This window comes from Pantherophis guttatus, chromosome 6 (assembly GCF_059756535.1).
Source record: "Pantherophis guttatus breed Tessera chromosome 6, ASM5975653v1, whole genome shotgun sequence".
Lineage (NCBI taxonomy): Eukaryota > Metazoa > Chordata > Lepidosauria > Squamata > Colubridae > Pantherophis > Pantherophis guttatus.
Genome location: NC_142068.1, coordinates 77,199,194 through 77,215,439, shown reverse-complemented (window position 1 = coordinate 77,215,439; position 16,246 = coordinate 77,199,194). Strand labels below are relative to the sequence as shown.

Sequence of the window (16,246 nt, the reverse complement as noted above, 5' to 3'; positions counted from 1 at the left end):
CTTGCTGGGAGGCAGAGGCAGATTTTTTTTTCTTGTTTTCCTCCGCAAAAAAGGTAGATGTGTTTTATAGTCCGGAGCATCTTATACTCCGAAAAATACAGTAAATGCAGGGGAGAATCTTAAGAACTTGACTTTAGAAAAGATTACAAATTAATTTCAAGGCAACTGAGACGAACACACAGTCCTAGTTCTGAACTAAGCTCAACCTCAGCAACAAGAATATTGCTATAATAGTCTATTAACTGAACTATTTAGCACAATGACTCTCACACTGTGAAAGGAACAATAAGAAAGAAATCCAAAAGATTAAGAAGATACAACACAGGGCACTCACCAGGACGCGTACTCCCTTAGTTATGTGTTCTGCTGTGATTGTAAGTTCTGACAGATTCATGTTGGCTTGAAGTCTATACAGCTCAGGGTGCCTGCAGATCCATCTACTGAAATTGAGAGCAAAAGCCAACGGATACTGCCAGTCCAGAAGAAAAAAGAAAAGGACAATTTCAGGAACAGGAAATTGGATTCCAGCAATTGTACTTGTCATCACTTCGACTCATCAAAAGATCTGGTTTTCAGGCCACTGAGGTTCATCTATTTATTTATTTATTCCTTCATTTGGTTTCTATAACTGCCCATTTCAGTCACTGACTCTGATTGCAATTCAAATAATATAGTTAAAACAACAGAAAACAATAAGGTAAAGGTTCCCCTCACACATATGTGCTAGTCGTTCCCAACTCTAGGGGGCGGTGCTCATCTCCGTTTCAAAGCCGAAAAGCTAGCACTGTCCGAAGATGTCTCCGTGGTCATGTGTCCGGCATGACTAAACACCAAATGCGCACAGAACGCTGTTACCTTCCCACCAAAGGTGGTCCCTATTTTTCTACTTGCATTTTTTACGTGCTTTCGAACTGCTAGGTTGGCAGAAACTGGGACAAGTAACAGGAGCTCACTCCATTACGTGGCACTAGGGATTCGAACCGCTGAACTGCCGACCTTTCGATCGACAAGCTCAACGTCTTAAGCCACTGAGCCACCATGTCCCTTCAAAACAATAAAGACATTTATTGTTTGTTTTGGCTGTCTTTATTAAAACAATAAAGACAGCCAAAACAAATATACCAAGCAACTGAGATACTTGGCCAGTTAACAGTACAGCCAGGAAACAAGACCCTAGCAGAGACGAAAATCAAGTCCAGAGTGTGGAAAAAGCCCATACTCTATCCCTGCCACCTGATACTCTATGGTTGACAAATCTGTAGCAGTCCATTCTGTTAGATCTAATTGGATGGGTTAGAGACTCTTGGAAAAAGGTGATCTCTCAGGTAATCCGGTCCCAAGCCCTGTAGGGCTTTAAAGGTGAAAACCAGCATCTTGAATGGCACCTGGAAACATACCAGTAGCATATTGCTTTCCATGTCCATTCATAGATAAATAGATAGAATTCTTTGTGTGTGATTGGACACACAAGGAATTTGTCTTTGGTTCATATGCTCTCAGTGTACATAAAAAGACAAGACACACTTGTCAAGAATCATAAGGTACAACACTTAATGATAGTCATGGGGTACAAATAAGCAATCAAATCATACTAGGAAGCAATCAATATCAATATAAATCGTAAGGATACAAGCAACAAAGTTACAGTCATGCAGTCATAAGTGGGAGGAGATGGGTGATAGGAACGATGAGAAGACTAATAGTAACAGTAATGCAGCCTTAGCGAATAGTTTGACAGTGTTGAGGGAATTATTTGTTTAGCAGGGTGATGGCGTTCGGGGAAAAACTGTTCTTGTTTCTAGTTGTCTTGGTGTGCAGTGCTCTATAGCGTCGTTTGGAGGGTAGGAGTTGAAACAGTTTATGTCCAGGATGCGAGGGGTCTGTAAATATTTTCACAGCCTTCTTTTTGACTCGTGCAGTATAGAGGTCCTCAATGGAATTCATCTAACTTCTATATCAGGAAACCCTGGCTGAAGAGAAATATTTAATGGACATCTAGAAGATGTGACAGAAGCTGCCTGACCAATTTCAGGAGAGAGGATATTCCATGGTGCAAGCACCAGTGCAAAAAACAGCAAAACAAAACAAAAAAGGCAACATGTCAGAGGCCACAAGATGGCACTCTGAAGTTTTCAACACACCCAGCAGGGAACCACTCAACTATTCAGAAGTTGATCCAGGTCTTAGAGATGATCGACAAGCTCAGCGCCTTAGCCACTGAGCCACAGCGTCTTTGTGTAAAATACTTTAGGAAAGAGCTCAGATATCTGATATCAAACTTCTAAAGGTCCTCCTCACATATTTACAGTAACTGGTTGATGGACCTGAAGCTTGATAAGTAAGATACATGGATTTTTCAGTTGTACTGCCTAGTCTATGGAATAATGAACTGTAACATGGGTAGGCGTGATGTGATTCTCTACTGTTGTCAGAACAAAATGGCATTTCCCTCACTATTAGCTTTACTGGGTATTGAGTTAATGGGAGATAGAATTGAGTTACGGTATATCTGAATATATGAACAATACCCTGATAAACCATGAAGGAACAGATGGATCTTTGAGACAATACGTGGCCAAACATGATTGTTATGAGTCACATGTCTGTAGCAGGGATTGGAAAGTGCACACTGCAAGATAATGATTCATAGAAGTACACTCACCTGTTCATGAAGGTAATAATTGAAAGCGATCAAGAAGAAATAGCGTTCAAGTCTCTGTAATGTCTTCTGAAGGAAACACTCTTTGGTGCTGTTCTTCTACAACACAAACAGATATAACAATCCAGGTAATTGTATATGATTTATGGAACACTAAACTGAAAATATACACTATACACAGCACCTAACGTATTCCAATGAACCAACTATATTTATGCATATATTGAGAGAGAGCAAGAGATGCAAACTAATTTGTAAATTTGCCTCTCAATGCAAATTATTATTTAACAGTATGCTACAACTAGGACACCATCGATGTCTTTGAAGAAAATAATTTAGCAGTATATCAATCAAGCAGTTCTCAAATCATGACATTACAAATATATATCTATGATTTAAAAATTTAAAAATAATGATAAGCAAGCAAAAAAAAAAACAGCTTAAGTTTTATTTCTAGAAATCTAACTGAGCCTCAAAAATCTTAGAAAATAAAAAAGACCAAGAGGAGTACAAAATATTCTGGTCTAAGGAGTTGCCAGCAAATTGGTATATGGTTATGTCACTGCGACGGGCATCTTGTGAATAAGTGAATCTCTCAGCGGCCATTTTGTGAAGATTCCAATCAAGATTCGGGATTCATGTTTAAGACCATGATTTTCTAATAAAGATATCTGCTAATGACCTCTATTCTTTGGGTAACTCAACTTTGGAAAGCGCCATTTTTCCTCCAAGAAACATAAGAGAACAATCATGGTCTCCATTATCTACTATAAACTGTATCCTCCTGTCATTCCATGACAAAGGCTAAGCTCAGCAATAATGTTCTATTAATACCATACCATGAATTTCAAAACTGTGTGGCAATTTAGATAAAATATTCCTGATCTACCACTGTTTTGTTTTGTTTTTTTAAAATTACATTGGCTCTGTATGGCTCTGTATGGCCAAAACAGACCTTGAACAAACTCAGAAAGGCTTCATTTGGTTTTGAAAGAGAGAGAATTTGGCAAGGATCCATTGGAATCTTAGGTTATATAATTGCCTTTAATTAATATTTACTTCTTAACCTCCAAGAAAAATCTGCCCTGAAGTTATTTATTAAAAAGATTTAATAAATGCACTTAGAAATATTTTCCTGCACAGGCTATTTCCATCCACATGTTAAAATAAATGATAGTGATGGCACAAATCCAACTATTCAAATCTCATTGCTCTCAAATGCAGAGATCTCCAATAGAGTTTTAAAAATAGTATTTGTAGCATGGTTTATGGTTTCTCTTGAAAGGATATTTACTGAAATCTTATTGTACATCTAGATATGCATAAATTATGTATTTTATAAAGCCTGCTTTTATTTATTAAAGAAAGACTGCATTGGGCATACATCAAATCTCTATAATCTGTGTAGAAGCTGCCACATAAAGATAGCATAACAATAAATTGTGGGGATATTTTGCTCCAATTTTTGCAGCCCCAGAAAGGAACAAGAACAAGAATTCTGTCAGCCCTCATTTGGCTTAGAGACCTGCCATTCTCACAGATATATATGTTCTGCTGCTTTTCACAAGGATGACAAAAGGATATTTTTCAAGGTAAAAATTTCCATTGTTTAAGAAGAGCTGTTGCTCCGCTTGAGTTTCCTATAAACATTAACTGTGTTTATAAGTAAAGTGACTTCCAAAAGCTGATCTTTTAGAGCCGGTGAAGACATACACTACATGCTGTGAGGGCAACCTGAAAATCACTTCAAAAGAAAAGCTAAATTATTCTCACAAAGCTACTTGTCAGAACAACAAAACAAGAAGAGGACTCCAGCAGGTGAATTTCAACTTGAAGAAAGAATCTCACGTCAGTAGAGATAGTAGCTTTAGGCCAGGGGTCGGCAACCTTAAACACTCAAAGAGCCACAAAAACCCCTGTTCAGTTCTGGAGCCGACCGGAAGTCCGGTTCCCCCATCATAGTCTCCTCCTGGTGCGGCGTCCTTTTTCCTCCACTGACCAGAAGTCCAGTTCCCCATCATAGTCTCCCCCTAGCGCAGCATCCTTTTTCCTCTACCTGTCGAAACCAAAAGTCCTATCAATTGTGGAGCCAACTAGCAGCAGGGAGCCACAGCAAAGGGATGTAAGAGCCACATGTGGCTCCAGAGCTGCGGGTTGCTGACCCCTGCTTTAGACCTACTCTCCAAAGAGATGGCTAAATCCAGAATAATTCACAGATCTAGGGAAAATATTATTTAGCACGTTTCTACACTACTTTCTATCAGGAGTTTGGTGTAATATGCAGTACAGGTAGTCCCCAACTTACAACAATTCAGTCCAACATTTCCTTTTTAGGTGAGTTTTTTTTCCCATTTTACAACCTTTCTTGCCACAGTTGTTAAGTGAATCACTGCAGGTGTTAAGCTAGCAATGCGGTTGTTAAGTGAGTCTGGCTTCCCTCTTGACTTTACTTGTCAGCAGGTCACAAAAGGGGATTACATACCCCGGGACACAGCAATCCTCATAAATATGAATCAGTTGCCAAGAGCCGAGGTGGCGCAGTGGTTAGAGTGCAGTACTGCAGCTACTTCAGCTGACTGCTAGTTCAGCAGATCAGCGGATCAAATCTCACCGGCTCAAGGTTGACTCAGCCTTCCATCCTTCCGAGATGGGTAAAATGAGGACCCAGATTGTTAGGGGGCAATATGCTATTTAGTATACTGTCTTTGGTGTAAGCCGCCCAGAGTCCTCGGAGAGTGGGCGGCACAGAAATATGAATAATAAAATAAATAATAAATAAAAGTGTCTGAATTTTGATCATGTGATCGTGGACAGGCTGCAACCGTTGTAATTGTGAGAAATGGTGATAAATCGCTTTTTTCAGTGTTATTGTAGCAATAGCACTTAGACTTACATTCCGCTTTACAGCCATTCCGTTTTACAGTGCTTTACAGCCCTCTCTAAGCGGTTTACAGAGTCAGCCTATTGCCTCCAACAATTTGAGTCCCCATTTTACCCACCTCGGAAGGTTGGAAGGCTGAGTCAACCTTGAGCCTGGTGAGATTTGAACTGCCAAGTTGCAGGTAGCCGGCAGTCAGCAGAAGTACCCTGCAGTACTGCATGCTAACCACTGCACCACCGCGGCTCCTAACTTCGAACTGTCACTCAGCGAATGGTTGTAAGCTGAGGCCTACCTGTAGATACTATTTTTCCCCCATCATTAAAACCAGGTGAGTTTGTAAAGGAGTTTATTCAAAAAATGAGTGACTGCCCTAAACTTCATCTATGGCTAAATAAAAATTAGAATCCCCTAGGCTGATTGTATCACTAGGCAAAATAGAGCAAGAACTACTGGCCGGCCAATTATGGTCGGCCAATTTTGGCCAGCCAACTATGAGGTTGGCCATTCTCTTGCTGACCATTTTTTTCTGCTGACCTCCATGATTGTTTTCTTCTGCTAGTGGAGAGAATGGAGTACGCGGTGCAGCTGAACCTTTGATTCATGAGCTTATTCTTAAGCCCTAGAAGAATGCCATCTGATCATAGGTATAAGTGGCTACTGGTCGAGCTTCTGTATGTGAAATGGGGTGGTGCTATTTGGTCTTCCATTGTGCAATACAGTAGGCCCTGAGTCAACCCTGACATGCAATCACTTTATCAAATGCGGCCGCGCGGGTGATTATGGGAGCGGCGGGGCGCTCCCATGTAACACCTCTCCTGCGCGAGCTGCATTGGCTCCCAGTGGTCTTCCAGGTGCAATTCAAGGTGTTGATTAACATCTTTAAAGCGCTCCATGGCTTAGGCCTGGGTACTTACGGGACCGTCTTCTGCTACTGACAGCCTCCCACCGGCCAGCACACTCCCACAGGGAGGGGCTCCTCAGGGTGCCGTAGGTCAGACAATGTCAACTGGCGACCCCCCGGGGGAGAGCCTTCTCAGCGGAGGCTCCTGCCCTCTGGAACGAGCTGCCCCTGGAGGTATGGAGGATCCCGGACTTGCGCACCTTCCACCGTGCCCTGAAGACTTTGTTATTCCAGCAAGCCGGGCTAGCCTAATTTTAATGGTTTTAAATTTTAAATTGGATTTTAATGGGATGTTTTTAATTGTGGGCCAAAGTATTTAATCTGGTTTTAAATTGTGTTTAACTTTTATATTTATGTATTTGATCTTGGCTGTTCTCCGCCCTGAGTCCTTCGGGAGAAGGGCGGTATATAAATATAATAAATAAATAAATAAACAAACAAACAAACAAACTGTTGGCAAAAGACGAATAGTTTTGTGCCTCCTCTGTTTACCTTAAGCAGAAGCAAAACTAAGAATGTAAAAAAAGAGGACTCTTTGCTGATTAAAATAAAGCTCTCACCTATCACCTAGCAAGGTCAGCAAACTGAGCATAGCATACTTCCATCTCTCAATCCAAGTTACTACACAGGTTAGTTGGGAACATAACACTAAATATCCTGTACTGAAGGAGTATAGTGGATTGTTAATCCATTATGATAATATTTTTTTTTAAATGGATGAACTATTTCAAGATTAGAGATCCCACATATGAGGTATCAGACTTCTTATAAAAGAATGATGAAATCTTCAAAAGAATTTCGTCCCAAACAACCCTGTGCAATAACAAAGTCTTGAAGAACTTGGCAATCTCATGATATTTCAGCCATTTTTAAGTATTAAATGGGGAGGGGGGGGTTCTATGCATGTCATAAAGGGATGTCACAGGAAATTGGGAGCTTTGAGGAACTGAGTTACTGACTCCTGCAATACAATGAAATTAGGCTGAAACAGTCAGAGTGTCAACTCCCAAAGCATCCCTGTCCTGTCCTCGAGTTGCCATAAGCAAGGGGGGATGGGAAACCAACTAAACGGCATGGCAGCCAAAGACACATGCACATTCCAGATTTATCTCTCTCAAGGCTGTATCCCAGGGTTACCCACAGCAGCCGGAAGGGTCTCTACAACCCCCAAAATTGCTCCATTGGAGAATGTGATTGATGACACACCCTGGGGGGAGGGGGGAAACAGGGTCATGATTGGGGCATAAATTATGTAGGGTCAGAGCTGGCTCCACTTGGACCTAATAAGTAACTGGATTTCTTTTGAAGCTTGGCTCGAGGTTTATGATTTAATTAGGGCATCCTTCGGAACCCTGACAGCAAGCCAGCTCTGACCCTGACACAGGCAGGAAAAACAAGACAAAGACCTAACTAAGGCATATGGGCTATCTGATACAGAAAGTTCTCCTGATGGGCTTAAGAGTCACTCTACAACTTCCCTCTCATGCCCAGAACTAGGTGGTGCACAAAGGCTGAGTCCCAATTCCATTTTAAGCATGAAACCTTGGAAGAAGAATAAATCACAACAGTGATAAAACAATTAAGAGCAAGGATTTTGGATCTTCAACTCTCAAGAGTTCACTTGGAAATTCAAAATAGTTTTGTGATATTCTGGATAAACATTTATCCAGTGGAAAACTTTCTGGCTTTCAGGACAAACAGTTCTTTGTTTATAGTCATCTTTTACACCTCAAGAATTTTATAGTCTATCCTGTTTATATGTCTTTAGGCACGGTGGGAGGAAGGCGCTTTTAAAAGAAGAATTAAAGCCACATGTCTCTCTTTTAGCCTCCTTTTTTCAATTTTACAAAGTCTCTTGTCACCGTTTGATGATGCTACATGTTGTAACAGAAAACCACTTCTCTCACTCCCAACAAAAATAAAAAAAAATAAACCAATTGGCAGACTGAAATATTCATGATATACAGTAAAAGTAACAACTTATTTGGGGTAAGCAAATTCAAGTCACTAAATCACAAAGCAACAGGTTGGCTAAGAAAAGTAAAGTGCATGAAAGGCTTCACAGAATATAGCATGCCAATAAATAAAATGGCAAGCTGAAATAATTAGCAAATTTATCATTTTTCTCAAGAGAATCTCTGAACTTGAGGATTACATAAACAAGCAGCACACATACTCTGTGACACAATTATAAGTCTCCGGTTTCAGATACAGGTAGGCCTCAATTTACAACAGTTCATTTAGTGCCCGTTCAAAGTTATAATGGCATGGAAAAAAGTGATCTATGACTGTTTTTCACATTTACAACCTGTGGTGGGATTCAGCCAGTTCAGGCGAACTGGTAGTTAAATTGTAGGCTAACCCCGCCTCTCCCCACCCTGTCCCTTCCAGGAGTCCCCACGTGCCCCATTTTGGCTCCCAGGTAAGTGCAGGGCGGCCTACTAGGCCCAAAATGGGTTGCCGGGGGTGTGTGCGGTGCACCCACCCCGTGGCCCATTTTCGCTCCCAGGACGCTGCAAGGAGGCCTCCTAGGCCCTCCCATCGTCTATTACATGAGACTGTTAGCTGGAAATGCCGGAGATTAAATCATCAGAAGATTTGCAGCTATGATCCTTCTGAATGTACCTATCTGGTTCAAACCAGTAAGGAACTCATTACAAGATATAATTTCTCAACTTCAACCTCCACTTTGCCTGTACCAGAGGTGTATTTCAGCAGGTTCTGACCAGTTCTGGAGAACCAGTAGCGGAAATTTTGAGTAGTTTGGAGAACCGGTAGTAAAAATTCTGACTGGCCTCGCCCCCATCTATTCTCCGCCTCCCGAGTCCCAACTGATCGGGAGGAAATGGGGATTTTGCAGTAACCTTCCCCTGGAGTTGGAGGGAATGGAGATTTTACAGTATCCTTCCCCTGCCATGCCCACCAAGCCACGCCCACCAAGCCATGCCATGCCCACCAAGCCACACCCACAGAACCGGTAGTAAAAAATTTTGAAACCCACCACTGGCCTGTACGATTGTAGCCCTATTGACTTTAATTATGAGACAGATGGATTTGAAATGTGCATGGAGGCCAAGAATTATATCTAAATGTTTATCGGATTATTAGGAATCCAAATGATAGTAGCTTTTGGGAGATCTAGAAAATAAGTGTATATAGCCCAGATGGGCTACCAATTCCTTTTCCTGTAGAGGCCCCTGCCATAACCACAACTGCTAGAAACTGGGGTCATACCCTTTTGAGGTGGGAAGTGTATGCATACATGAATATACTCAGAGAGAAAGGCATGAAATCCTAAAACAGATTCAGTGTAATGTATAAATCAGAAACAAAATTCCAAAATCTTCAAACAGATGTTTAAAATTTGGACCCACCATTCTGCATTATGATCGCACTGTTGCCTTGGGCATCCACAAATGCTTAGTCCAACCCTAGACATCAATGATTGCCAGCCCCAACATATATGAAGAAGGGCTCCTGTTGCAAGATCTGTAATTTAAGTCTCCATCTACCATTCGTGACATTTTTCCAATAAAACCTAAGAATTCTAATTGCTTTGTACTTAGATATCCCCATTTTCTGAAGAAGACAAATCGCAATCACAACAGTCCTCCAAAGTATGAATACTTAGAGCACTGAGGAGAGAACTTCCTACAGGAAGATCTCAGGTAACAACTGTAATTTGAGCCCTGCAATTATGGTCATAATTGTGTTGGTCATATCATGAGACCGGACCTCATTACGACCTTTTTTGTGCTGGTCAACACAATGCTTGTTAAGTGAATACCATGGTCATTAAATGAACCTATTGTTCGCTATGGGGAAGTTTTTGCCTGAGGTAAACACCCATTTCTGGCAAAAAATATCATAAATCGTGTTTGTGTGACTGTGGGGAGACAGAGATCAGAACTTTGAAACCAGAGTGTAAGTCCCTTTTTCAAGGTGCTAAGCAAGTAGTCCTAAACTGAGGACTAGTGCCATGGATCTTGTCACCATTTAAAAAGAACTACTAATACCTGGTTTTGATAATCTTCTCCAATCGCTTCCAATTTCCTCTTGTATTCATAGATGGCTTCCTTCACATCATGCATTTCTGAACACAAGGCAATGGCAGCATCCACCTTTGAAGGCCAAAGAGAGAACGTCAAAATCTATTGAGGGAGAGGATTTCATTCTCTTCAATTGTATTTCTATTTTATCAGTGTCCTCTCTTAATGATCACCTTGAATCTATTTTTTTTAAAAACTGAAATGAGACACGGGCAACCACAGGCACCATGTGGTCCTTCAATCTCTGTACATCTTCAGAATTTTGTACCAGTGAAGTAGGATGGGAAAACCTCAAGAAATGGAGGACACTTTCTAATCATTTCTGAGAGAGATAGGTAGGTTAAGAAATATGAAATACAAATAAATTAAATAGTTTTGGAGAAGAAAAACTGCCAATTTCTTCCCCCTCTCAAAAACGCACCCTTCCTTTTACTCAAAATGCTGATATAAAGGCACAGCTAAGATGAAAAATGTGTGTTTGAAAAAAACCTCAGCATAAAAAACTTTGACTTACTGAAAAATGGACAAAAGGCTAGGAGAAAACCACCAGAAGGAGTGAAGTTTTAGGATTTTAATCCCTTACAGGGCCAAATTAACTATTATGCTATACATGCTAAAGGGACACTGTGGCTCAGTGGCTAAGATGCTGAGCTTGTCGATCAAAAGGTCAGCAGTTCAGCGGTTCGAATCCCTAGTGCTGCATATTGGAGTGAGCTCCCGTTACTTGTCCCAGCTTCTGCCAACCTAGCAGTTTGAAAGCATGTAAAAAATGCAAGTAAAAAAATAGGGACCATCTTTGGTGGGAAGGTAACAGTGCTCCGTGCGCCTTTGGCGTTTAGTCACGCTGGCCACATGACCACGGAGACGTCTTCGGACAGCGCTGGCTCTTTGGCTTTGAAATGGAGATGAGTACCGCCTCCTAAAGTCGGGAACGACTAGCACATATGTGCGAGGGGAACCTTTACCTTTATACATGCTAAAGAACTCTTCCACGCAAAAAAAACTATCCTAGTTTACATTTTACATATAATAACCACCTATTCCCATATCTTCAGACAGCTTCTTCAATAAAACATATCACTATTTTGGACGAGTTTCCCCAATCTCATGGCCTTTTTCAACTCTGAATACTGGGAATTCTGAGAGCTGCAGTCTGAAAACCTCTGGGTGAGCATCCAAATTGAGGCAGGTCTTTCTAGTCATAATGGAGAAAACTCAATATTTCTTTTTGTACAATCAGGCTGTTTTCATCATTAATTTCATCATTAGAGCCTTGGTAGTACAGTGGTCTAAAGCACCCTGTTATTAAGACCAGCTGCCTGCAATTACTGCAGGTTCGAATCTCGCCAGGCTCAAGGTTGACTCAGCCTTCCATCCTTTCTAAGGTAGGTAAATTGAGGACCCAGTTGTGGGGGCAATAAGCTGACTTTGTATAAATATACAAAAGTATGAAGGCTATTGCTTAACACATTGTAAGCCACCCTAAGTCTCCAGAGAAGGGCGGCATATAAATAAAAAAATAAAAAAATAAATGGCTACATTAACGTCAAGCACTAGAGAAATTAGGAGATAAGCTCTCTACAAGAATCTGACTAACTAATGATCAAGGGAAATGAGCAGGAATTAAGGAGGCATCCAAGATGGACTGGACTTAGATCTCTTGTGGGCGCGAAGGAACTCATGACTGATGATGCATTTGACCCCTCCCTCGGGCTCTGTCTGGTCATCTCCTACAATTAATATAATCAAACACAGAGAATTGTAATCTCTCTCACACACACACATGCACAAACTACCGTATTTTTCGGACTATAAGACACACCTAAATTAGAAGAGGAAAACAACAACAAAAAGTTTCTGGCCTCCCTTTTTTCAGGCCTTTTTGGGGCCCGTTTCCAAAGATTTTTTTGGCCCGTTTTGGGGGCTTTTTTCGGCTCATTTTTGAGGCTTTTTTCAGCCTGTTTTTGAGGCTTTTTTGGCCCATTTTTTAGGCTTATTTGGCCCGTTTTGGGGCTTTTTTCAGAAAAACAGGCCGAAAAAAGCCTTGAAAATGGGCCGAAAAAAGCCTTGAAAAAGGTCTGAAAAAAGGCCCTAAAACTGTTGTGGCCCCGCCCTCTGAGCCTGTCCCATCGGAGGAAAAAAGCTCTGAGCATGAGGAAGAGGAGTCAGCCAGGCCTCCCTCTCCAGGCCCCTCCCCTCTGGCACTGTCTCAGGTGCCGGCCGAGGGAGAGGAGATTAGCAGGGAGACAGGTGGCTCGGATGAGAGTGACGGAGAAACATCATTCCTGGACGCACGCCTCCGAAGGCGTCATAAACGATTGCAGCAGCTCAGGAGGCGTGCTAGGGATTAGAACTGAGTCACTGGACCACACCCCAGAGACTATATAATAGAGGGTGGTGGCCAGTGATCCTTGTGACGAACAAAACTAACCTTGGATAGTCACTAAAGCCTCGTTCGGAACTGCTGGAAGGAATATTTATTGTTGTTGGACGTTTGGAAGCTGAGTATATTATCTTTCTGTTTTCTGTGGAAATAAAAGCACTTGGCAGACGGCGTGTATATCGCTGCCAAGTTGGAGAAAAAGAGCTGGGTGTGTTCCAAGTGCTTCCTTAACCCTCGCCTGGCTGTGTTTGTGTGTGTGTGTGGACGGGGACAGATCAAAAACAGGGCATGCAGAGGCCAAAAAACAGCCGGCGGATGGGCGAGGCTTTGGCAATATTTGGTCTATAAAACGCATAGACATTTTCACCCCCTTTTGGGAGACAAAAAAGTGCATCTTATACTCCGAAAAATACGATATATGATACTTCATTTAAAGAAAACACCACGAATTTGTCGTTGTAACTTCTGTGTTCTTCTGCTCAATTTGTAGAGTGGTCTGATCTTTATCAGAGGCTGTCACAGATTGAGACAAGTAACTCTATCAGCGTTATTAATTAGCCTCAATGAGAATAAGGGGCAATGAAGCACAAGAAGATCACTGAGGCCAAAGGAACAATATACAATTAATTTCACTCACCTCGTCCACTATCTGTTGCCCATTGGGTACCATGCCAATGAAGTTCTGAATAATCCGAAACTGTTCCCTGGGTGAATATTTGGAAGACTGTGGAAGGCTGTGATTGGATAATATTAAAGATATGCCTAAATGCATGGAATCGCACAAAAGTTTAATAAACTTTCTAATTTTGCTTTTATTAAAATTATGTGATGCACTTCATGCTGCTCTCACCAACACCACTTAGTTAAAGAAAAAAAATACAAGTTCCTACCTGAAGCAAAAATTAGTTTATATACAATCTATTACATTTGGTGTACTCTTGATATATTGTTTGGTACTACTACACTTAAATAAAATAAAATTTAAAAAAAGCTGTAGCATTCAGCTTGATCAAACATGAAATCTTGATGCCCATACTGAAAATACGTTGTTTTATATTTTGTTCTCTTAATGTTGCATATAGAATACTGCTCAATAAAGTTTCCCAAGCCATGTATTTAACACCCTACAGATATTCAGAAATCTTGCATTTTGGATGATACCTAAAATAGTAAATTGACAATCATTATGTAAATGATGCGGTTCAATCAACACTTCACTGAGATAATATCCTAATCATATATAAGGGGAACGAGTTTCTAATTCCTTCCAGTTTGTGATAAAACAAGTCCGTGAGATAGGAATGGAACATGTAAGCAGATTTTCAGTGCCTCTAAATAATCATGACTTCCTGCCCATTTCATTTCATCTCAGTAGGAGATGCCATACAGTTCTTACTCTTGTTTTTGTAGGCCACCTTTACGGTGATACAGGACCAGAGTTCCTAAGACCATGGCAAAATTGGTCGCCCCGACACCAGTTTGGCAACTAAACACCAGAGCAGGAGGTGGCTTGCTGGGATCTTGGAGAAGGAGCAGATTTGGACTTTCCTGTAAGACAGAATTGTACACATTCGTTGGGCTGCCATTCGGTCAAAAGACTGGCTATCAAACAGCCATGTGAGAGGAAAAATAACTTTCAGCTTCCTAAAGTGTCTTTATTTATTTAGAAAATTTATACAAGCGCCTACTCACTCATAGCAAGTCCAGGTGGCCTACAAGCAATAAAAACACAGTATCGAAAATTAAAAATTTTTTTAAAAAGCAATTAACACCCCCCCATCCACCTTCCAGCGACAACACACAGTCAAATGAGTCATTTGATGGGCTCCACATCTCACATCTCATTCCCCTGTCCCACTGGCAAAACCATGTCTTCTAAAGTTCACACACTTTGTGCGTTGTTGCTCTAGACCACGGGTGTCAAACTCAAGGCCCAAGTGCCGGATCCGGCCCATGGGGTGCTTAGATCTGGCCCATGGGGCTGCCCTGGAAACAGCAAAGAACCGGACCACAGTGCCTCTGCCAGCAAAAATGGAGCTTGGGAGGGCCATGTTCGGCCTACCCGGGCTCCATTTTCAGCCGTGATGGCCTCCTGCAGCCCTCTGCCAACGAAAAGCTCCATTTTTGTTGGCAGAGGGTTGCAGAAGGCCATCATGGCCAAAAATGGAGCCTCAATGTGTGATGTCGAGCTGGCCACCCTCCCCCTGGGCATGCCATCCCGGCTCCCCAGGTCAAACACAACCCTAATGTGGCCCTCAATGAAATAGAGTTTGACATAGGGGTGAAATGCAAACTTTTTCCCTACCAGTTCTGTGGGCGTGGCTTGGTGGGCATGGCAGGGGAAGGATATTGCAAAATCTCCATTCCTGCCCCACTCCAGAGGAAGGATACTGCAAAATCTCCATTCCCTCCTCTCCTGGGGGAAGGATATTGCAAAATTTCCATTCCCACCCCACTCTGGGGCCAGCCAGAAGTAGTATTTGCCGGTTCTCTGAACTACTCAAAATTTCAGCTATCAGTTCTCCAGAACCTGTTAGAACCTGCTGGATTTCACCCCTTGTTTGACACCCCTGCTCTATACCAAGAGAAAGAAACACTCTTGAGTGACCAAAAAGAGGGCAATGACTTTTCTGGTCAACCTCTCTTCCTTCTGAACAAGCAGGAGATGGGATCTGATGGCCTGTCAGCCTTCTCAGCTTGGTTAGTACTGATGTTACCTAGTTGGGTGTTGAAATATTTGCAAGAAAATAACCAAACTCAGAGAGCAAAAAGGACCCCACAGGTCAACCCTGAGTTACATATATTCTCTTTTACTGGAGCCTCTTCTAGTTCAGTTCCTACCTATTCACTCTCAAAAGGTGAATTAAGATTAGCCTCAATCCTATTGGCCATTCAGAGACAGCTCTCAAGACATGATCTTTCTAGCAGGTCTTGGGATCCCTTGGTAACAGAGCCCCTGCAAAATAGCTTTAGTGTATATAAGTTTTTAAAGTCTTCCTTAGTTTTGTTATATACATGTTTCTTGCTTTCTACGTATATTTTAAGATGTGTCTTTATTGTTTTGTTTTTATTGTTCCCTGACCAAAATCACATGTGTGATGGGTGGCTATATAATACAGATCAGGGGTGTCATTGAGGGCTGCATCAGGGTTGTGTTTGACCTTGGGGGGGGGTTGGAGGCAGTGTGGTCAGAGTGGGCGTGGCCAGCTCTACATCACTCATGTCGGGGGCACCTGTGGTGGCCCAGGTGAGGCTGTGGGGAATCCTCCTGCAGCCCTCTGCCAGCGAAAATGACGCTCAGGAGGGCTGTCCGCAGCCCTCCCAAGCTCTGTTTTCGCTGGCAGAGGCACCGTGGGCCGGTCCTTCGCTGTTT

General features: G+C 42.0%; 1 protein-coding gene across 12 annotated transcripts in view; it reads right to left on the bottom strand.

Annotated features, from left to right (window-relative positions):
- Window positions 1-16,246, bottom strand: part of PALD1 (phosphatase domain containing paladin 1) — a 150,639-nt gene that overhangs the window by 72,277 nt on the left and 62,116 nt on the right. For all 12 annotated transcript variants that reach the window (XM_034426020.3, XM_087871785.1, XM_034426015.3 and 9 more), the window contains 5 exons: window positions 14,270-14,421; window positions 13,511-13,607; window positions 10,458-10,562; window positions 2,663-2,758; window positions 335-469 (listed from right to left, as the gene is read on the bottom strand). In XM_034426020.3, coding sequence (XP_034281911.2) covers window positions 335-469; window positions 2,663-2,758; window positions 10,458-10,562; window positions 13,511-13,607; window positions 14,270-14,421 — 585 coding nt within the window. The remainder of the gene's footprint in view (window positions 1-334; window positions 470-2,662; window positions 2,759-10,457; window positions 10,563-13,510; window positions 13,608-14,269; window positions 14,422-16,246) is intronic.